The 23197-nt window shown below is 46.5% G+C and overlaps 2 protein-coding genes across 2 annotated transcripts in view; one reads left to right on the forward strand and one right to left on the reverse strand.

Moving 5' to 3' along the window:
* LOC122541299 (nuclear factor 7, brain-like) overlaps positions 1–556 on the reverse strand; it is a 104276-nt gene extending 103720 nt beyond the window's left edge. The window contains exon 1 of the mRNA XM_043677924.1: positions 459–556. The gene's annotated coding sequence lies outside the window, so the exon portion shown is untranslated. The remainder of the gene's footprint in view (positions 1–458) is intronic.
* A 312-nt stretch (positions 557–868) lies between these two features.
* On the forward strand, positions 869–18154 carry LOC122541297 (nuclear factor 7, brain-like). Its single transcript, XM_043677920.1, has 6 exons — positions 869–1293; positions 12400–12495; positions 12575–12805; positions 14299–14321; positions 14414–14559; positions 16643–18154. The coding sequence occupies exons 1-6, from the start codon at positions 871–873 to the stop codon at positions 17185–17187; spliced, it is 1464 nt and encodes a 487-aa protein (XP_043533855.1). The 5' UTR covers positions 869–870; the 3' UTR covers positions 17188–18154.
* Positions 18155–23197: the final 5043 nt, after the last annotated feature.

The raw sequence follows: 23197 nt of genomic DNA on the forward strand, positions 1-23197 counted from the left end.
GGAACTCTTGAGACATGTAAGGTTGTAGGGCATGTCTGATAACGTGTTGCAAACCAGTTGACAGGTAACCATAGAAAGTCCAATGCATTCCCGTATTCCCCCCCCCCCCGCCCTCACAAAATCTAATGCTCCATCTATACCACTGCTATGACCTCACACCACTCCCACCAGCCCCTCCATTGCTCTTCCATAACCACTATTGTGGTGATATGGTGCTGGAAAAGCACAGCCCCGGTCAGGCCGCAACTGAGGAGCAGGAGAGTTGAGATTTCGAGCATAAACTCTTCAATTATCCAGCTCTTCAACTCTCCTGCTCCTCGGATGTTGCCTGACTGGCTGTGTTTTTCCAGCACCATACCTTAGGACTCTGATCTCCGGCATTTGCAGTCCTCACTTTCTCCTACTCTTCTGGTGATCACTCTTTGTTAGATTAACGTCCTGTGGCTCGGGTGACTGACCTTCAGCAACTACAACCATCTTCCCTTTGTGATAGGTATGACTTCCAACAGTTTTCCCGATTCCACTTGATTTATATGTGGCCAGAGTTCTTTGATCCGCAGGTCAGGAAAATACTGCCTTGATGCCACGCACAGTCAAAATTTGCACAGTGACTGACCCTGTGATATTGGTACTCAGAAATTTTAAGTCCTCTTTGTGACCGAGGTTTGTCTGTGTCTGTAACCAGAGGTCGATAAGCCAAATTAATGACTTGTGGACATCTCTGTCTAATGTCTTTGAGCTGTATGATTGACAAGCAAGGAAACCAAAGCTGATCAATGATGTTGCTCGGTGCCACTGTCCCTTTTGAGAGCACCAATCGAGAAGTGAAACTGCAGGAGTGAAACCAAAAGTTAAAGTGAGTTACAAGCAATGGAGATGGCCGCCTGTCAAGCGAGCTTATCCCTGGCCGAGGATCTGACCTGCTCCATCTGCCTGTCCCTGTTTTTGGAGCCGGTTCGGCTGCACTGTGATCACAATTTCTGCAGATCCTGTATCCAGAGGTGCTGGGCAAACCAGGGGGAGGGGGCGTCCTGCCCGGAGTGTCGCGCTGTTTGCCCCAGCAGAGGCTACACCAGCAACAGGGTGTTGGCCAATCTCTGTGAGAAAGCCCGGCAGCTGGAGCTGAACCCGGGGCTGCAGCAGGAAGGGGGTTCCCGCTGTCTGGAACACGATGAGAAGCTGAAGCTGTTCTGTCAGGACGACCAGGCTCTGATCTGTGTCATTTGTCGAGATTCACCGGCACACTCAGGCCACAGCTTCCTGCCTGTCGCTGATGCAGTGAGAAAGTACAAGGTAAGAGGCGAGAGAGAGAGAGAGCGCGCCTTCAGCTTGTGACTGGGATTGCAGGAGTGAAGGGCTGCAGTCACTTGTTGCCTGAAGACTCAGGATCCCCGGATCTCTGTTTGCAATCAGACCGCTGGATTTTTCTCTCTCTCTCTCTCTCCAACCCGGCATTGGGGGTTCCTTGCTGTTTAGCTGAGAGCCCGTTCAAAGCAGTGCCCAGAATCTGATTGCTCAGTGTGAGGGACACGGTCAGATCCTGTGTGGTTTGTGGGTGTCTGACTCTGGGCTGGGTCATTTTGATTAATGTCCTTTGTTTACCTTTGATCACCATTTTTTCTACGGTGCAGCAAGAGGCCCTTCGGTCGCTTTCTTCTGGCTCCCCCCCCCCCTCCCAAAAAACCCCTTGGTTATTGTGAATAAACATCCAGTGGCCCAATTCAATTACCCCTCCAACACTGGCTACTTTATGACTCCCCTCCCATGTCCTTCTACCTTCAGTGAATGATTCTTCAGCACAGGATTGCCAAAAAGCTCTCTAAAAGTTCAGGGTCACCAAACTGGTTGGAAATATTGGAGGACTGAAAATCTGTTTCATTGGAATATTTACGTTAAATCCTGCGATGATATGGACAACACGGCTTCATTGCCTTGTCTTTTCCCATAATCTGACATTTCATTCCCCCTCAGACAATGATCTGCAAACCTTTTTAGGTTTGTTCACAGGAAGTGGGCATCGCTCGCTAGGCCAGCATTCATTGCCCATCCCTAATTGCCCAGAGGGCAGTTGAGAGTTCAACCACATTGCTGAGATTCTGGAGTCACATGTAGGTCAGACCTGGTGAGGATGGCAGATTTCCTTCCCCCGAGGATATTAGTAAACCAGATGGGTTTATCTTCCACCAATCAACAATGGTCTTCAGTCGATTCTAAATTCCAGTTTATTTTATTGAATACAAATTCCACATCTACTGGGGTAGGATTCAGAACCTGGGTCCCCGAGAACAGAATTTCTCAATCAATAGGAGAAAGTGAGGAGTGCAGATGCTGAAGATCAGAGTCAAAATGTGTGGCGCTGGAAAAGCACAGCAGGTCAGGCAGCATCCGAGGAGCAGGAGAGTCCAGACTCACAGCAACGAGCTTGACTCTGAACCACCCTCTGGGCACTGGAAGGTTGGCAGTAAATGCTGGCTTGGCCAGCGTTGCTCCCACGCCACACTCTGTGAATGAATAATGAAAACTGAAAGGTGTTTTCATGTACCCTCAAGTCCCTCCTGGAGAATCATGGCTGAATATGATATTTCTCCTTGTTTTTCTGACCAAAATGCTTTGCTTTACTCTTCTCAACATTAAATTCCTTCTGCCCTTGCCCACGGTTTCCATTTTGTCTTCATCCTCCTGAAATTTCTGAGCACAACCCCTGACAATTCACGATAACACCAAAGTTGTGAAATGGTTGCCTGTATGTCTAATGTTTTAATACAGCTTAAGATAAACAGTGATCCTCATGCTGAACCCGAGGGAAATGCACCGTAAACTGTACCAGGTCAAAAGCAGCCACTCACCACAATGTTCTTGCACACCTCGTGCGTTGAAATGCAGAATACCTGGAGATCGGCGTTACTACAACTGTTTATATTACCAATACAACATCATATTCTTACCAAGACTCTTAACAATTTTTATAGATGAGCCGTGGAAAGCATTCTATCCGTATGCATCACAGCTTGGTATGACAACTGCTCTGTCCAGGGCCTTAAGAATCAACAAGAGAGTTGTGAACACCGCTCAGTCTATCACTTTCCACCATTGACTCTGTCTGTACTTCTTGATGCCTTGGGAAGGCAGCCAACATCATCAAATGCCCCTCCCACCCCAGTTGTAAGCTCTTCCAACCTCTTCCACTGGGCAGAAGATACAAACGCTTAAACACATGTACCAACAGATTCAAGAGCAGCTTCTTCCCCACTGATATTAGATTTCCAAATGGACCTCTCAAATTTTAAGTTTAAATGCTGATCTCGCTGTTTACGCTCCTTCTCTGCAGCCGTAACATTGTATTTGTCACTCTGTTCTATCATGGGATGATCTGCCTGAAAACAAGTCTTTTCACTGTACCTGGATACATATGACAATAATAAATCAAATCAAATTATATTCCCCTGTGGGGCCATATGTGCCTCCAACTCACCTTAGTTACAACATTCCATACATACACAAGAAACTGAATTTTGGCCTGACGGCATTTCCTCTTACTCTGCATATGTTACTAACTCTTTTCAAATTGCTCTCTGTCTCTCTTCCTATTCTTTTTGCCTCTTGTTTTTCCTCCTTTAAAGGTATGCTTGATTTGCAAGCCTGTGCTAAGTTAGTTCAAATCCTCCCAACAGCACAAGAAAATTGTCATACAAAAATATTTAACCCAGTTCAAAGCCCTACTGGCCTGTGCAGTTCCCAGCATCCCCAAACTGATTAGAGTACAAGTCCAAAACCTTCCAGCTTCTCTCCAGCTATTTATTACGCTGCGATTTCAATATTCATGAGTATTACTAATGGCAGCAAACCGCGATTGCAATGTTTAAAGAGACTTTGTATTCACAGATGGGACATGGGCATTGCTGGCTGGCCAGCATTTATGACCCATCCTTGATTGCCGCTTAAGGTGGTGGAGAACTGAATTCTTGAAACACTGCATCCCACGTGCTGTCGGTAGACCCACAACGGCATTAAGGAGGGAATTCCATGATTTTGATCCAATGATTGAGGAGAAACAGTGATATATTTCCAAGTCAGGCTGGGGAGTGACTTGGAGGGAAACTTGCAGCTGGTGGTATTTCCATGTATCTGCAACTTTCCAGATGGGAGTGGCTGTGGGTTTGGAAGGTATTGTCTGAGGATCATTACTGAATTTCTGCATCTTGTAGATAGTGTGCACTGCTGCTACTGAGCATCAGTGGTAGAGAGAGTGGATGTTTGTGGATGTGGTGCTAATCAAATGGACTGCTTTGTCCTGGATGGTGTCAAGCTTCTTGAGTGTTGTTGGAGCTGCACCCATCCAGGCAAGTGGGGAGGATCCCATCACACTCCTGCCTTGTGCCTTGTAAATGATGGACAGGCTTTGGAGAGTCAGGAGGTGAGTTATTCGCTGCCAGTATTCCTAACCTCTGACCTGCTCTTGTAGCTATTCTATGGTGTATTTGAACATGACTGCTTCAGCATCTGAGGAGTCATGAATGGTGCTCAACATTGTGCAAGCATTGACGATCATCCCCACTTCTGACCTTATGATAGATGGGAGGTCATTGGTGAAGCAGCTAAAGATGGTTGGGTCTTGGACACTGTACCGAGAGACTCCTGTAGAGATGCTGTGGTACTGACATGGCTGACCTCCAACAACCATGACCATTTTCCTATGTGCCAGGTATGACTCCAATCAGCAGAGAGTTTGACCCCCTGACTCCCACTGATTCCAGTTTTGCAAGGGCTTCGTGATGCTACACTTGGTCGATGTGGCCTTGATACCAAGGGCTGTCCCTCTCACCTCACCTCTGGAATTGAGCTCTTTTGTCCATGTTTGAATCTAGTCTGTAATGAGGCAGGAGCTGAGTGGCCCTGGCAGAGCCCAAACTTCTCACTGAGCAGGTTATTGCTGAGCATGAGAGCACTGTTGATGACACCTTCCATCACTTCACCAATGATCGAGAGTACATTGATAGAGTAATTGGTTGCATTGGATTTGTCCTGCCTTTTGTGTACAGGACATATCTGGGCAAATTTTCCACATTGTTGGGAAGATGTCAGTATTGTAAGTTGCTGGTTTCTCACCTGGTTGCCTAACACCTGTATGAAGGACCACATTCCTCTCTCAGTGATGTAGTGGCAATTAAGATAGATCACAACTGCTGTTCATTCCCTTTCTCAGCCTTTGAGTGTTCTGCCGCTGCTCAGTGATATCCTTTACCTTGGCACCAGTGAGGCAGCACTCCTGCCTGTTCCCCCTAATGATTGAGTTACCCTGTCTCTGTTGTTTCTCCAGTCTTCTGCCTGTCAACTCCCTCAGCCTCACCTATGCAGGCTCTGACAGCCCAACCCAAAAGAATCATCACTCTCACAAGTATTTCAGCTGCTTTGCCAGTCGGAATGAACTACACCCTTTACTATCTGCCTCCCCCCCCCTCTTTGCTTGCCCATTCTCACCCTTGCTGCTCACCCTTAAGTTGGCAGAGTGGCCTCATCCAGAAGCATGCCGCCTTTCAGTCTTGACAAGAGCATGTGGGTTCAAATCCCACCAGGGCAGCTGCTAAATACCAATCTGAAATTCAAAGCTGGCCTGTGCAGTTCCCAGCATCCCCAAACTGAATATAGTACAAATCCAAAGCCTTCCAGCTTCTCTCCAGCAATACATTACTCTGTGATTTCAATATTCAGGAATATTATTAATGGCAACAAACCGTGATTGCAATGTTTGAAGAGACTTTTTAAAGTTGTTTTAATGAAACAACTGTGCATCTGATTCACTGATGACCTTTACGGAAGAAAGTCTGCTGTTTTTACGTGGTCTGTGATTCTATATCCACAGTAACATGGGTGTCTCTTCAAAGCGCTGTGTGATTATGGCCGAAGAGACCACTCAGCTGTTTTCCATGCTCCAATCAAAAGAGAGACCAACTCGCATCAACCAAGTCATCGGGAATGATAATTACAAACCTAACCCCTTGTAAAGTCTTCCTTGCTATTGGTGATGTACTGGACAGCGAAGAAGGTTACCTCCGAGTACAATGGGATCTTGACCAGACGGGCCAATGGGCTGAGGAGTGGCAGATGGAGATTTATTTAGATAAATGTGAGGTGCTGCATTTTGGGAAAGCAAATCTTAGCAGGACTTATACACTTAATGGTAAGGTCCAAGGGAGTGTTGCTGGACAAAGAGACCTTGGAGTATAGGTTCATAGCTCCTTGAAAGTAGACAGGATAGTGAAGAAGGTGTTTGGTATGCTTTTCTTTATTGGTTAGTGTATTGAGTACAGGAATTGGGAGGTCATGTTGCAGCTGTACAGGACATTGGTTAGGCCACTGTTGGAATATTGCGTGCAATTCTGGTCTCCTTCCTATCTGAAGGATGTTGTGAAACTTGAAAGAGTTCAGCAAAGATTTACAAGGATATTGCCAGGGTTGGAGGATTTGAGCTACAGGGAGAGGCTGAATAGGCTGGGGCTATTTTCCCTGGAGCGTTGGAGGCTGGGGGGTGACCTTATAAAAGTTTATAAAATCATGATGGGGATAGATAGGGTAAATAGACAAAGTCTTTTCCCTGGGGTGGGGGAAGTTCAGACTAGAGGGCATAGGTTTAGGGTGAGAGGGGAAAGATATAAAAGTGAACTAAGGGGCAACTTGTTCACGCAGAGGGTGGTACGTGTATGGAATGAGCTGCCAAAGGAAGTGATGGACACTGGTACAATTGCAGCATTTAAAAGGCATCTGGATGAGTACATCAGTAAGAAGGGTTTAGAGGGATATGGGTCAAGAGTGTGGTGCTGGAAAAGCACAGCAGGTCAGGCAGCATCCAACGAGCAGGAGAATTGCTATTTTGGTGTGAGGGGCTCTTGCCTGAAACATCGATTTTCCTGCTCTTCAGGTGCTGCCTGACCTGCTGTGCTTTTCCAGCACCACACTCTCGACTCTGATCTCTAGCATCTACAGTCCTTGTTTTATCCTTCGAGGGATATGGGCCAAGTGCTGGCAAATGGGACGAGGTTCAGGTTACGATATCTGGTCAGCATGGACGAGTTGGACCGAAGGGTCTGTTTCTGTGCTGTACATCTCCATGACTCTGAAACAGCTGGGGGTGTGCCAACTTTTGGAGAGCTGCCCCACAGACTAGTCAAGCAATGGCCTGACATAGTAATACCAATGGATCGTACCTATCAGGCAATGTTCCGATGCTACCATCATCAGCCTTAAGTAATTCCTGTAGCAATGACAGGACAGACCCAGCAGAGGTGGAGACACAGTCGTACACAGTCAGCAGGGAGTTGCCCTGGGAGTCCTCCCTATGTCTACTTTGTCAATCTCCTTTAGCATCTTATTGAGAACATAGAACAGTACAGCACAAGGAAATGTCCTTCAGCCCACAGTGTTGTGCTGAACATGACACCAAATCAATCTAATCCCTTCAGCCTGCCCTTGGTCCATATCTCCCCATTCCTTGCATATTCATGTGCTTATCTAAACATTTCTTAAATACCCCTGTCGTATCTGCCTCCATCACTGCCCCTCATTAACCTCAATTAGATCTCCTCTCATTCTTCTAAAGTCCAGAGAGTCGGCCTGGACGGATATGTGGTAAGTAACGTCTAGGCCACAGTAGTTCCAGGCAGTGACTATGTCGCAACAGAGAAGGTAACCATCTCCCTTTGATGCTCAATGGCATTACAACACTACAAACATCCGAGCGATTGGAGTAAACATAAAAATATTGTGGCTACAACAGCAGGTCAGGGGATAGGAATACCACAGCAAGCAACTCATCTCGTGTCTTCCCATTGTATGTGCACCATCTACAAGTACCAAGGCAAAAGGGTGATGGAATACTGGTGATTTGGGGGTGCCAGTGTTGGACTAGGGTGTACAAAGTTAAAAATCACACAATACCAGGTTATAGTCCAACAGGTTTTATTGGAAGCACATTAGCTTTCGGAGCGCCGCTCCTTCATCAGGTGGTTGGGGAGGACACAATTGTAGGGCACAGAATTTATAGCAAAAATTTACAGTGTGATGTAACTGAAATTATACATTGAAAAATACTTTGGTTGTCTGTTGAGTCTTTCATCTGTTCGAATACCATGATAGTTTCACTTCTTTCATGTGTAAATCACAAACCCTTTTTTTAAAAAGGTGCATTCTCAGTTTAACTGTAACAATGGTGATGGTTAGACAATATGTTGAAGGTGTTAGCCCCCTGTGTTCTCTGTCTGTACCATGATGTTTAGATTGATTCTAATCTAAGGAGTGAGATAACAGAGTTTTACATGAATTCATGCAGTTTTTGAGCTAAGTACAATGTAACTCTGCAAGTACAAATTCACCACACAAAATATATGTGTACATATGTGTGTGTTGTGTGTGTGTGTCTGTCTGTCTGCGTTGGGGGTTCTGAGTGTGAGAGAGAGTGTGTGTGTGTGTAGTGAGTGTAGAGTGTCTTATATCTGTGAGGGGGTGCGTGTGGGAGTGTGTGTGTGTGTGTCTGGGGTGGAGGGGTGGTACATGTGTGTGAGCGTGGGAGTGTGTGTGTCTGTAAGGGTGTGTGTGTGTCCGTGTATATGTGTGTCCGTGTGTATGTGTATGTATAGCAGTGTGTGTGTGTAGGAGTGTGTATAGTGCAATGGTGGTCACCTGTAGTGTGACATGAACCCAAAGTCCCGGTTGAGGCCCTCCCTATGGGTGTGGAACTTAGCTATCAGCCTCTGCTCGGCCACTTTTCTCTGCTGCCTGTCCCGAAGTCCACCTTGGAGGACGGCCACCCGAAGGTCCAAGGCTGAATGTCCTGGATCACTGAAGTGTTCCCCAACTGGGAGGGAACCCTCCTGTCTGTTGATTGTTGTGCGGTGCCCATTCATCCGTTGTCGTAGCCTTTGCTCGGTTTCCCCAATGTACCATGTCTCCGGGCATCCCTGCCTGCAACGTATAAGATAGACACCATTGGCTGAGTCACATGAGTACCCACCATGTACACGGTGGGAGGTGTCCCCACGCGTAATGGTGGTATCCATGTCCACACTCTGACACGTCTTGCAGCATCTACCTTGACAGGGTTGTATGGAGTTGTCCTGACAGCCGGGCAACTTGCTACAAACAATGATCTGTTTGAGGTTTGGCGGTTGTTTAAAGGCAAGTAGTGGAAGTGTGGGGTAGATCTTGGTGAGGTGGTCATCCTCATTGATAATGTGTTGCAGGTCACGAAGAACATGGCGTAATCTTTCAGCTCCTGGGAAACACTGAACAACGAAGGGTACCCTGTCGGTTGCAGCACAGTATCCGTGTCCTGAGGAGGTCATTACGGTTCTTCTCTGTGGCACGTCGGAACTGGCAGTCGATGAGTTGAGCATCGTACCCTGTTCTTGTGAGGGAATCCCTGAGTACATCCAGATGTCTGTCATGTTCCTCCTCATCTGAGCAGATCCAGTGTATGCGTAGGGCGTGTCCATAGGGGATAGCTGTTTTAATATGTTTTGGGTGGAAGCTGGAGAAGTGTAGCATTGTGAGGTTGTCTGTGGGTTTGCGGTAGAATGTGGTGCTGAGGTCTCCATCCTTGATGGAGATGCATGTGTCCAAGAATGAGACAGATATTCGAGAGTAGTTCATGGTGAGTTTGATGGTGGGATGAAACTTGTTGATGTCACTGTGTAGTTTTGAGTGACTCCTTACCATGGGTCCAGAGGAAGAAAATGTCGTCAATGTACCTGGTGTACAATGTTGGTTGGAGGTCCTGCGTAGGGAAGAAGTCTTGTTCGAACCTATGCATGAAGATGTTGGCATATTGGGGTGAAAATTTGGTCCCCATGACTGTTCCGTGTGTCTGGATGAAGAACTGGTTGTCAAAGGTGAAGACGTTGTGATCGAGGATAAAGCGGATGAGTTGTAGGACGGTGTTTGGAGATTGGCAGTTGTTGGTGTTGAGTACTGAGGCTGTTGCTATTGTGCGATCATTGTGGGGGATGCTGGTGCAGAGAGCGGAAACGTCCATTGATGAGAAATGTTCCTGGTTCGACTGGTCTGTGGGTGCTGAGTTTCTGTAGGCAATCCGTGGTGTCGCGACAGAAGCTGGGGATTCCCTGTACAATAGGTTTCACGATGCCTTCCACATTGCCGGAGAGATTCTCACACAGGGTCCATTGCCCGACACGATGGGACATCCTGGTGTGTTGGCTTTGTGTACCTTTGGAAGGCAGTAGAAGTCGCCTACATGAGAAGTACGTGGGATGAGGACGTGTAGGGAACTCTGAAGGACTAGATCCAAAGTTCTGATCAATGTGTTTAATTTACGGGTGTGTTCTTCGGTCAGATCAGCTGGTAGTTGCCTGTAGTGTTCCTGGTTGTTCAGTTATCGGTACACTTCCTTGCAGTAGTCTGTTCTATTCTGAATGACAATGGCTCCTCCTTTATCTGCTGGTTTGATGACAATGTTGTGATTGGTTTTGAGAGCCTGGATGGCATTGCATTGTGAACGGGTGATGTTTTGCTCTACCTTGTGGGTATGGCTGATGAATCTGGCATTTATATATTTCCTGACGGTTTGAGTATACATGTCAAGCCCAGGGCAGCGGCCCTCCGGTGAAGTCCACGTTGACACCTTCTTTGGTCACTCCTCTACAGATCCCTGTGATGACTGTTCCAGTTCATTAGTGGGCTCATGAAATACTGGATTGCCTGGATGGGTGTAACTCCAACAGCACTTGATTAGCAGCACACCCACCATTCTCAGCTTTCACTGGCTTCACCATTATGTACAACACTAACAGTGTGTAAGCCCCTTCCAAACCCACAATCACTTCCATCTCGTTGGACATGAGTGCCACCTGCAAATTCCCTCCACCCCACAGACCATCTTGACTTGGAAATCTATCATCAGGCGCTCTTTGGTCTGTCTGAAACCTGTTGATCTGCCAGCTGAAGGAGTTGACCCCGACTGAGTGTTGCAGACTGGCACATTCCAAGGTCCAAGACTATGTGTTGAGGGATGCGCTGAAGCTTGGGGCAGCTGCCGCCAAGGCGCGGTGGGGAAAGACCACTGTGTAACGTCTGCCTGCCTAAGCACAGGGGGCCTACGCAGTAAGGGGGCTCTGCTGACCCCCCCAGCTAAATATATGGATAGTAAACGTACAGACCTGTATATATGAATGATTAATTCCGATCTCTGTGTGCAAAGAAATGAAATGTGTGCCTATGAATGGCACCACCAATTGTAAAGATCATCAAAATATTTTATGAATAAAGTATATTTTTGAAATTTAAAAAAATCATTCCTTCAGTGTCACTGGGTTAAAATCCTGGAACTCCTTCTGAAACCACATTGCAGATCTACCTGCAGCACATGGACTGCAGCAGCTCAAGAAGGCAGCTCACCACCGCCTTTTCCAAGTCGTTTCAGGATAGGAAGTAAATTCTGGCCAAGCCGAGGATGTGATCAAAAACGAATAAATACTGTCTTGTCAAAATCACTTCTGATATTGATAGTAATTAAGTCAGCTTTATAGTTGAAATTAAAATCTTACAGGTATATTCACCCACCTCATCTCTTTTTCCTGTGATGATTTTGTCTTACCTAATTCAGGTATGCAGCCTTATCCTAAGGCAATAAAAACAGAAAACACTCAAAAAGCTCAGCAGGTCAGGAGGGTGATGGAATACTCCCTTCTTGCCTGGATGGGGGCATCTCCATCAACACTCAAAGAGCTTGACACCATCCAGGACAAAGCAGCCCGCTTGATTGGCTCCACATCCACAAGCGTCCGTTCCCTTCACCACCGATGCTCAGGAGCAGTAGTGTGTACTATTCACAAAATTTAACCAAAGATCCTTAGACAACACCTTCCAAACCCATGACCACTTCCATCAAGGACAAAGGCAACAGATACACGGGAACAACACCACCTTCAAGTTCTCCTCCAAGCCACTCACCATCCTGACTTGGAAATGTATCGGCGTTCCTTCACTGTCTCTGGGTCAGAATCCTGGAATTCCCTCTCTAAGGTCATTGTGGGTCACCCCACAGCAGGTGGACTGCTGCGGTTCAAGATGGCAGCTCACCACTAGCTTCTGAAGGGCAATTAGGGATGGGTAATAAATGGTGGCCCCAGCCAGCGATGCCCACATCCCACAAGATGAAGACATTATAAAAAAGCCAGGCAGCAACTGTGGAATTTTACCAGCACTTTCTTCATTATCAGCTGTCCACCATCTGCAGTGTTATCCTGACCCAGTGAAAGCCCTTCATCAGGCTTCTCATTCTCTGCTGCCTCTTCCCAAATTATAAAAGCTAGTGTCTCCTTGTGCCTGACTGGGTTGTGGTATAAAAGTAGAGATTACAATAGTTGACGGTGAGATCTGATTTCATTCCAGAATGAACTGAAAGAGCTCTTGAGTTCCGAGGACGACGACATGAAAATGATCAGCAAATTAAAACAAAAGCAGGCGAAGGAGATTTCAAAACTGGATGTGAGTATTACTTCAGCTCCCTTTAGGCACAGCAATCCATGAACAACCCACCGTTTGAACCATTCTCTCACTGTCGTAGCAATTCACAGCATCCCTGGAGGAAGACATCTCCGCAAAGTTTGCCAAGATTCACCAATATCTCAAAGACAAGGAGAAGCAGTCAATTAATCGGCTGAGGAGACGAAAGGAGGAAGACCAGCGACGATTGGAAGAGAATTTGAAACAAATAGAAGAGGTTGCTGCACTTTTTGAAACCCTTATGAGTTTTGTTGCGGACAATGAGCAGAATACTGGCATCTCCTTTCTCAAGGTGATTTTTTTATATATACAGACCAATCTCCAAGCTTTTAGTCCAGTGTACTATTTTACAGCCCCATCACAACATTTGGCAAAGAGGGGTTAGTCAGGACTGGGCTTGATGTGCAGTGGGTGGGGGGAATGTTCCACACTGTCGATGTCTCGTTTTACTCACAGTGCAGCTGGAACCTGAGTAAAGGTGAATTACGGAGCCTCTTGCAGGTCCCTGATGTGATTTCAATGTTCGTAAAGGAATGAGGGGCTGAAGGTAGGCACTGACACTGAGAAACCAGCCCACATCTTCAAACGCATACTTGTTGTGTTGGCTTCTCCCAGTTTGACAGCAATATATAGTCATTGATCCCTACAGTACAGAAACAGGCCTTTCAGCCCAACACTGACTCTCCAAAGATTAAGCCACCCAGACCCATTCCCCTACCCTATTGCTCTACATTTCCCCTGCACTGGGCGGCACAGTAGCTCAGTGGTTAGCATTGCTGCCTCATGGCACCAGGGATCTGGGTTCGATTCCAGCCTCGGGCAACTGTCTGTGTGGAGTTTGCACATTTTCCCCGTGTCTGTGTGGGTTTCCTCTGGGTGCTCCAGTTTCCTCCCACAGTCCAAACATGTGCAGGTTAGGTCAATTGGCCATGCTAAATTGTCCATAGTGTTCAAGGATGTGTAGGTTAGATGCATTAATCGGGGTAAATGTAGAATAATGGGGTGGAGGAGTGGGTCTGGGTGGGTTGCTGTTCGAGGGTCAGTGTGGACTTGTTGGGCTGAAGGGCCTGTTTCCACACGGTAGGGATTCTATGACTAATGCACCTAACTTACACATCCCTGAACACTATGGACAATTTAACATGGCCAGTTCACCTACCCTGGACTGTGGGAGGAAACTGGGGCACCTGAAGGAAACCCACACAGACACAGGAAGAGTATGCAAACTCCACATAGATGGTCGCCCAAGGCTGGAATCGAACCGGGGTCCCTAGTGCTGTGAGGCAGCAGTGCTAACCACTGAGCCACCGTGCCACCCTTGAGTGAGTGAGCCCCGTGAGTGTTAACCCTGGCAGCAGAAATGTGTTTGGATTCACGGGAGTAACGCCCGAGAGCAGTGATGTGACCGAAAGGATCAATAAATTCTCAATAAAAACATAAAGAACTACAGATACTGTGAATCAGAAACAGAAAATGCTGGTGAAGCTCAGCAGCTCTGGCAGTGTCTGTGGAGAGAGATTAGAGTTAACATTTCAGGCCAAGTGACCCTTCCTGACAACTCAGTAAATTCTCAATGTGTTCAGTAGCGGAGGAAAACCTGTCAAGTGCACTCAGAGTTGGGGCAGGAGATGGAGTAACTGTCACATCATTGAATCAAGTCAGTGAAAATTTCACCCAAAACCCTTCGTAGTTTTCAGGAATTACTGGGTAATCATTAAGACAACAAAATACAGTTGAAACATCATTGTCTATTTGTTAAAATGCTTCTAATTCTCTCTCCTGCAGAAATTGGAAAGATTGAAAGAAAAGTGAGTATCAAATGCAAGCCCGTATACAGGTTTACACGTTGATCACAGTTTGTGCCCAGTAACAAGTGATTAAATTAATCCCATTTGAACAGATACGAGGACAAAGTGAAGGAATTGGAAATTTTCCAGGACAACAATGAGATGGAGATGGTGGAGTTTGAGAGAGAGAAGTACACAGGGTTTCAAAGTCCCTTACTGTGCGCAGTGTGGAAGGAAATGAAACCAATCATTGCTCCAGGTAAGAAGCTGCAAGCAGGAAGAGAGGGGTTGAAACGAACCAGTGATGAGACGGGGTGGGGGGAGGGAAGATATGGTCAAGCAAAGGGGGGGTGGGGGTAGGAATGTGATGTAGCACAGCAGCAACTTGAGGAATGATTGCAAAGTGTGGCGGAATGGGTCAGACTGTAGCCATGTTAAAAACAAAAGCATTAGCAGGTGAGGCCAGAAATGATTGAAAAGAGAAGGAAATGGGTTTGAGGCCCTGTACCTGAATGTACGCAGCATTCATAACAAAAAGGATCAACTGTTAACATCGATGGAGATGAATATGTATGACCTGATATGCATTACAGTGACATGGGTGACTGCGTGAGAGGAAAGAGAGGAGGCCACTTGGCCCTTTGACCCAGCTCTTTCTTCCAATAAGATCAGCTTTTAACCTCAGCTCCACGCTCCTGCATGTCTCTGATAATCTTGCGTCCCCTTGGTAATCAAGAATCTACCTACTTGTACCTTGGAAATGTTTAACGATTCTGCATCCATTGCCTTTTGTGGAAGGGAATTCCATAGACTGTATCCTTTGAGGAAAGAAATGATCCATACTCATACCTGCCTTAAATAGGCGACCCGTTATGATCCTTAATTCTAGATTCTACCACAAGAGAAACAGACCCTTCGGTCCAACTCATCCGTGCTGACCAGATATCCAAAATTAATCTCATCCAATTTGCCAGCATTTGGCCCATATCCTTCCAAGCCCTTCCTATTCATATACCCATCTAAAATCCTTTTAAATGTTGCAATTGTAAGGCCTCCACCACTTCCTCTGGCAGCTCATTCCACACATTACCCTGTCCATGAAAAGGTTGCCCCTTTAGTCTCTTTTAAATCTCACCTTAAAGCTACGCTCTCTAGTTTTGGACTCCCCTGTGCTGGGGAAAAGACCTTGGCTTTACACCCTATCCATGCCTCTCACGTTTTTATAAACTTCTACAAGAGGAATCAGTCTGGTAAACCTTCACTGCACTCCATCCATAACCAGAACATCTTTCCTCAGGTAAGGAGACCAAAACTGCACACAGTATTCCAGGTGTGGTCTCACCAATGCCCTGTTTAATTGCAGAAAGATATCCCTGCTCCTGTACTCAGATCCTCTCACTCTGAAGGCCAACATACTATATGCCTTCTTGACTCCCTGTTGCTCCTGCATGCTTACATTAAGTGACTGGTGTATGAGGACACTCAGGCCTCTCTTAATTTATAACCATTCAGCTAATAATCCATCTTCCCATTTCCCAAAGTGGATAACCTCACATTTATCCAACTTCATATTGCATCAGCAATGTGTTTGCTCACTCACCCAACCTGTCCAAATCACGGTTCGGCATCTCCGCATCCATCTCGCAGCCTTGTGTCATCTGCAAATCTGGGGCTATAACATTTAGTTTGCTCATATAAATCATTAATTTATATTGTGAATAGCTAGAGCCCTGACACTGATCCCTGCTGTATCCCACAATTCGTGCCTGCCATTCGGAAAAAGACCTGTCTCTTTCTACATGAAAACTGAAAGAGCTGTGGACGCTGGAAATCAGAAACAAAAACAGAAACTGCTGGAAAAGCTGAGGAAGCCTCACTCGACCTGAAACGTTAACTCTACACAGATGCTGCCAGTTGAAACTTTATTGCTGGAACAGCACAGCAGGTTAGGCAGCATCCAGGGAACAGGAGATTCGACGTTTCGGGCACAGGCCCTTCTTCAGGATGCTGCCAGACCTGCTAAGCTTTTCCAGCAATCTCTGTTTTTGTTCCTGTTTATTTCTACTCTCTGTTCCCTCTTCATTTCAATACACTACCCCAATCCCATGAACTTCAATTTTACACACTAGTCTCGTACGTGGGACCTTACCAAAAGCCTTTCAAAAGTCCAAATAAACCACATCCACTGGCTCCCCCTCATCAACTGTATGAGGTGTGTCCTTGAAGAATTCCAGTAGATTTGTCAAACATGATTTCACTTTTGTAAATCCATGCTGACTCTGTTCAATTCTGCCGCTATTTGCTGAGTAAAACTTAACATAATGTGTTTTAATTTTCCCTAGATGCTATCTCCCTGACCCTGGACTCAAACACAGCACATCCAGGCCTCATTCTGTCTGAAGACCGAACCAGTGTGAGATATAGTAGCAAACAATTACAGCTTCCTAATAATCCGGAGAGATTCGACACGGCTCCGTATGTCCTGGGATTGCAGGGATTCACTTCCGGGAAACATTACTGGGAAGTGGAGGTCAAGGACAAGGCTGAGTGGGAAGTGGGAGTGGTCAGAAAGTCAGCCAGTCGGAAGGGAAAGATAACACTAGATCCTAAAACTGGATACTGGATTGTGTTGCTGAAAAATGGGAATGAATACAGAGCCAGTCAAAGTCCATTAGTCCCCCTGAGTCCGAGTGTGAAACCCAGGACCATTGGAGTTTACCTGGACTATGAGGGAGGGCTGGTGAGCTTTTACAATGCTGATGACATGTCTGTACTCTACACGTTCACTGACACATTCACCGAGAAACTCTTTCCTTTATTCTCTCCTGGAGTGTACAAAGCAGGTACAAATGTTGCCCCTCTTAAACTCCATCATTTCGGACCATAGATCTCTAAATTCTTGTCAGAGCAAGAAGGGATAGAGTGCTGATATTGACCCCCAATAAGGTGAGAGAGGAGTAATATGGCCATTTTATGAAATGTGATCTGTGGAGTGAAGTAGAGAGTAGCTAAGTGTAGCTCAGCAACAAGAGCTTCCCCAGCACTGCCTATGAGCCATGGAAGCAGGAATTAAGCCTCGTCCCAAATCCTCCTTCCCCTTCAAGCAAGATGCTGTGGCTAAATCACTACAAGTTACCTTTAGTTTGGCTACTTATTAAGAAATCTCTCAGATGGTTAAGTATGAAATGAATGATTTAAACATTATTGCATGTAGCAGCCAAAAAAGACCCCTCAGGGAGGCAAGTTAAGCTTCACAACTCAACAGGGCTATTATCAAAACTGAAGTGAGGAGGAGTTTCTTCTCTCAAGAGGGTTGTGAGTCTTTGCACCTCCTTCCCACAGAAAGCTGTGGGGGTAGAGTCCTTGTGTATATTCAAGACTGAGACAGCTAAATTCTTGATCAGCAGAGGAATCAAAGGTTTATAGGGTAAAGGCAGGAAAGTAGATGTTCGGAATGTCAGACAGGTATGGAAACCACTTTGAGGACCCTGACCATGCTGTCCTCTGAGGTAACCGTTTTTTAGCAGAGTTGTTTTCTAACTGAAGTCGTTTACAAGAATTCTTTTGCTGATCTTGCAGTTGTATCCTCTCACCCACTCTCTCTATATGGGAGCTCTGTTAGAACCGCACCACTAGTTATCTGCTACTAACTTCTGCTAACAGTATGCTACGTCACAGCCTAATGTTGTTAGACCACCTCATGTTGTTAGACATACATTGTTCTGTAACTAACAGTAGGTCATTTGTAATCCTATATAACCTGTGAGACCCTGTAGCTTGGCGGAGAGGTCGTGGTGTTGAGTGGTCACTGCTCTCTTCCCGTGATATCATGAATAAATGTGTCAATTACTCAAGGCCTGCACATGAGATTTAATCAGCAAGAAACAGAAAACTGCTACAACAATAGGCCATCATCTATTGAAGCAAGCTCAAGGGGCTGAATGGCCTCCTCCTGTTCCAATTTCTCATGGTCGGAAGGTCTTGCAAAGAGGCCAGAGGTGGTATTTTCCGATGCTTTCGTGCTGTGGATTATCTAAGTCTCTGAAACATGTAGGAACCCAGGATTCACTACTGCCCATTCAACAATGACCTCAGTCTCAGGTTTGAGATGTTGGTTGCTGATGTTTTTAACGAGAGCATGGTCTCTGGACTGTGCCTCCCTGTCAATGCTTCCAATTGATTGCTTTTTTGAAAGGCCATTCAGGGGTGTTATTACACACCTCTGGAGCAAGTGGACTGGCCTTCTGCATCACAAACGCCCTCTCTTTGGTGTACTCTTTAGAAGTATTATAACTATAGGCAGGACAGACTGCAGCAATGTGAGGACCTGATTACCCTAGCTGATATCCCAGCATCGCTACTAGGCAATCTGAGCCATTAATGTTCAAATCATAGAATCCCTTCAGCATGGAAGCAGGCCATTTGCCCATCAAGTCCACACCGATCATCTGAAGTGCATCCCACCCTTACCCAACCCCTCTGTAAGCCTGCATTTCCCATGTCCGATCCACCTAACCTGCACATCCCTAAACACTATGGGGCAACTTAGCATGGCCATTCTCACAACTGAACTTATTGCATCTCATACTAATAAAGCTGCTCTACCATCTTTTCATCCTTGCCTATCCTTTCAAAATGTCATATATGTAGTTCTCAACTTTATATAAATATCCTCTGTATTAGCTACAAGAGCATACCATTAATTCATTCATATGGCTTCTAATATGACACGATTTAAGTAAAGAGTCATTACTTTTGCCTTTTCCGCCCTTTGACTCTGTTTGCTAATTTTATATGCTCATACACTGGGCCCCAGGCCTGACACAGAATGAAACCAAAATGGATTCTCAAGGGATACAAACAGGTAACACATCCATCTTAACAGAGGTGACAATGGTAAAAAGACACTGACTATGTCATACCATACAGACTTCCTTTGGCAGAGAATTGAAAGAGGAATAGTATTTTAAATAAAAGAATATTCTACCTCTCCTCCCAACCAAACCTGTCTTCCCTTTTAATAGACAACTAATGGTGTACAAAGGCACAGCATTTGCAAATCTGTCTTTGCTTGCCTATTATATACATATTTAATGTGCAAAGATTATATACACATTGGAAGTTCTGCTTTTTGACTATGATTTGAAGTATTAAATTGTGAAAAAAACGCTGAGGCGTTTCCGAATATGTATAGCAAGCAATAAGAAATATACAGCAAGTGATTGCATTTACCAGTACCATGCCTATTTCATTCTAAGACAGCATTGTTTTCCATTGTTTTAATAAGTGACACTTTTTCTTCATAAAATCACATCTGACATTTTTTGGCAAAAAGCCGATAGGTTGATAATAAGTGCATTTGTAGAGGGGAGCTTTCTCCTAGTTTTATCAGTATTTGGGGGGGGGGGGGGGGTTAAATCTGACGAATCCAGTTCACTCCTGATGTAACTGCAACCCTGCAGTGAAAGTTATTTCTCTGCATCACAGAGCCTCTATTGGAAACAGGGGCGCTGGTGATTTTTAGCCCACCAAGACTGGTTTACAAAGTAAGCATCTCTGAAAGGTACCAGAAGGCGTATTAAAAATGTTCCCAATTTTTTTAAAAAGGATTTAATTTGTTAAGAAACGGACTGGGATACACCTTTGAAAGCAGTGCATGGTTCGGTTTTGGATTCCATGTTATTTTCAGAGTTTTAACATTCAGAAAATGGAGGGACACACTTCAACAGCTCCAATTTAGTTCCCAGCCCGAGCACACATTGAGAGGACAACTTAGACCCATCCTTGAAGTAGACTTTAGATCATAGAACATTACAGCGCAGTACAAGCCCTCAATGTTGCACTGACCTGTGATACCAATCTGAAGGCCATCTAACCTACACTACTGAGTGCATAAAATTCCCAGGATAGTACATGATCCAAGGGGATGACAGTCAGAGAGTAGGGAGCTGGAATCGGGAGTAGACCCAATCTAAATTCAGTCACAGGGTTGTTAAAGTGGTATATTAATGCAGAGTCACACAAACCTAACACAGAGAGAGCACAGATTTAAGATGTGAGTTCTGGTGGAAGATCCTGCATGTGGAACATTAAAGCTATTTTTACTCAGTGCAGTTGCTGCCTGGCTTGTTTTCCTGTTTTGATCTCAGATATCCAGCTTCTGCACTGGAAATACAAGGAGGTCTGGTGAGAGGAATGGGATTGGGAAGCCGTGAGTGTGTAGTGGTTGGGTCTGGGAGGGAGAGGTTGCAGGAGACTTTTGAGGTCAGGTCAAGCATGATCTTTTTTTAGTTAGATACACTAAATAGTAATGGCATGGAATCTATTCGCTTGATTGGCTGGCTTTCTAGTTTGTGATGCTGAGTGATGCCAACAATGTGGGTTCAATTCCAGTTGAGGTTACTATGAAGGATTCTCCTTCTCAATTCTGTCTTCCCCAGAGTGTGGAGCGCATCAGGTGAAAGCACGACTGGTTGCCTATCTCTATTGAGAGAGCAGCCTTATGGGTCTGTAATGACCTTACAGGGCAAGACTTCACCTCTGTCACAAAGGCTGCTTGTGAGAAAATGATGGTCATGGATTAGCAAGGATTGAGATCCACAGGAAAGCAGCCTCACAGAGATGTCAACTCTCAGTGATAGCAGCCAAAGTAATGATTGCACAATGAGATATATAAATGGAACAACTGTTCCAATGTACAGATACGTCCTCGGTTTAAAGATTTGTTGCTAGAGCTTCAATCTACAGGGCGTCTAACCACAGGCAGGTCTAATGGGTTCTCCATGTCAGTGAAAGAAGATCGTAACAGCGCAAAGCCCTTGTCCAGATAGATGCTGCCCATTTTCAGACGGCTTTTCCCTCACAAGGCCCTTGTTTTGCAACCATCCCCTGCCAGTCACCTCTGCCAAAGCAGTTAATCCCCTTCCAGTGGGATGGCAAGGCTTGCAGAGGGGATGAAAAGGAAGGAAAGATATTGACACCAATTCCATCTCGATATCTACTGCGCCTCGAGAGCCTGTTCCGCTGAGTCCTTTCAGTGTGGTGCCTGAGCAACGTGGGAGATGTCAGGACACAGGGCAGAGGGGGAGCAATCTCTGAGGCACTAACAGTGAGACACACGGAGCCCAGAGATGGGCGATGTAGGGTCAGAGAGAAACCCGGGGGTGCAGCATGAGCCCAACTAAGACAAGGAAGTGACGACAGAGGGGAGAGAGAGATGTAAGGGCACTCTGGGTTAGACCATGGGGTCAATGACACTAAGACACATGCACATAACACAGGTTGAATATTCAGTTCACTTTTCATGTCCGGAATTGAAATGAATTCGCTTTATTGTCACTCAAATGAGTCCAGTGAGAAGTTTTACAGTCACTGCATTACAGCACCATCTCAGATACAAAGGCACAGATACTCATGTTCAAATTCTTAGAAACAAAAAAAAGTTAGGAAAGTCAAGAAATAAACAGCCCATCATTATCAGTCTTCAGAATAAACCTGAAAAATAAAAAAAAGTGAGAAGTTCAGAGTATCAGTCTTTCTGACCCACTCCACGCTGGCACCAACTCACAAAGGAGACCCCCAATACCAGGCCGCCACCAATGTAGGGGTTGCCCCACTTTAGGCGCCATCTCTTCACCGCTGGGCCCACTTCGCTGACACCACAGACCCAACACTCACCCAGCAACCAAGAGTCATTGGCTCTGCTGCCGGGACAGGCCACACTCAGCATCTCACTTTAACTGCAGTTGTTGCTTTGCGGGGCTGCCATCTTGAAGAGTCCGCTGCCTCCGTCCCCGATCACTGGACAGGCTTTGCTGCCACTACTGGGCCAAAATACCAGGAGGGGAACCTCACTGCTGCCCCCTGCTGGCCCTGAACACCAGGAGGGGAACCTCACTGCTGCCCCCCACTGGCCCTGAATGCCAGGAGGGGAACCTCACTGCTGCCCCCCGCTGGCTGTGAACACCAGGAGGGGAACCTCACTGCTGCCCCCCACTGGCCCTGAATGCCAGGAGGGGAACCTCACTGCTGCCCCCCCGCTGGCCCTGAACACCAGGAGGGGAACCTCACTGCTGCGCACCGCTGGCCCCGAATGCCTGGAGGGGAACCTCACTGCTGCCCCCCGCTGGCCCTGAACACCAGGAGGGGAACCTCACTGCTGCCCCCCACTGGCCTTGAACACCAGGAGGGGAACCTCTCTGCTGCCCACCACTGGCCCCAAATGCCTGGAGGGGAACCTCACTGCTGCCCCCGTCTGGCCGTGAACACCAGGAGGGGAACCTCACTGCTGCGCACCGCTGGCCCCGAATGCCTGGAGGGGAACCTTACTGCTGCCCCCCGCTGGCCCTGAACACCAGGAGGGGAACCTCACTGCTGCCACCCACTGGCCTTGACCACCAGGAGGGGAACCTCACTGCTGCCCCCCACTAGCCCCAAATGCCTGGAGGGGAACCTCTCTGCTGCCCCCTGCTGGCCCTGAACACCAGGAAGGAAACCTCACTGCTGCCCCCTGCTGGCCCTGAACACCAGGAGGGGAACCTCACTGCTGCCCCCCACGAGACCCGAATGCCTGGATGGGAACCTCACTGCTGCCCCCAGCTGGTCCCAAATGATGAGAGATTGCATTCACTGCTGCCGCCTCCGATCACCAGGGGAATATCCTCACTGCCGCCGGTTCCTCCAATCACCGGGAAGAGCCACATCTGCCACTCTGCATGTGAGCCTCCCTCGCTACCATGCGTCTGTGTGTGTGGCCAGATTGTGGCTTCTATTGATATCAAAGCAAACATTCGAAGATATGAGAGTGGTGTCTGTGAAACATTCCTTCCTCACCTTCTGTGGACTCAGTATTCTTCATGAGTTGATACCTCTGGCACATACCCACTTTACAGTGCCAG

Source organism: Chiloscyllium plagiosum, chromosome 37 (genome assembly GCF_004010195.1).
Source record: "Chiloscyllium plagiosum isolate BGI_BamShark_2017 chromosome 37, ASM401019v2, whole genome shotgun sequence".
In the NCBI taxonomy this organism is placed as follows: domain Eukaryota; kingdom Metazoa; phylum Chordata; class Chondrichthyes; order Orectolobiformes; family Hemiscylliidae; genus Chiloscyllium; species Chiloscyllium plagiosum.

Bases quoted from the DNA above. Each gene is read 5' to 3' on its own strand.
- LOC122541297 (XM_043677920.1), top strand. From the start codon at position 871: ATGGAGATGGCCGCCTGTCAAGCGAGCTTATCCCTGGCCGAGGATCTG. The intron at 1,294-12,399 runs GTAAGAGGCGAG...ATTTCATTCCAG, and splicing joins ATGCAGTGAGAAAGTACAAG to AATGAACTGAAAGAGCTCTT. The intron at 12,806-14,298 runs GTGATTTTTTTA...TCTCTCCTGCAG, and splicing joins CTGGCATCTCCTTTCTCAAG to AAATTGGAAAGATTGAAAGA.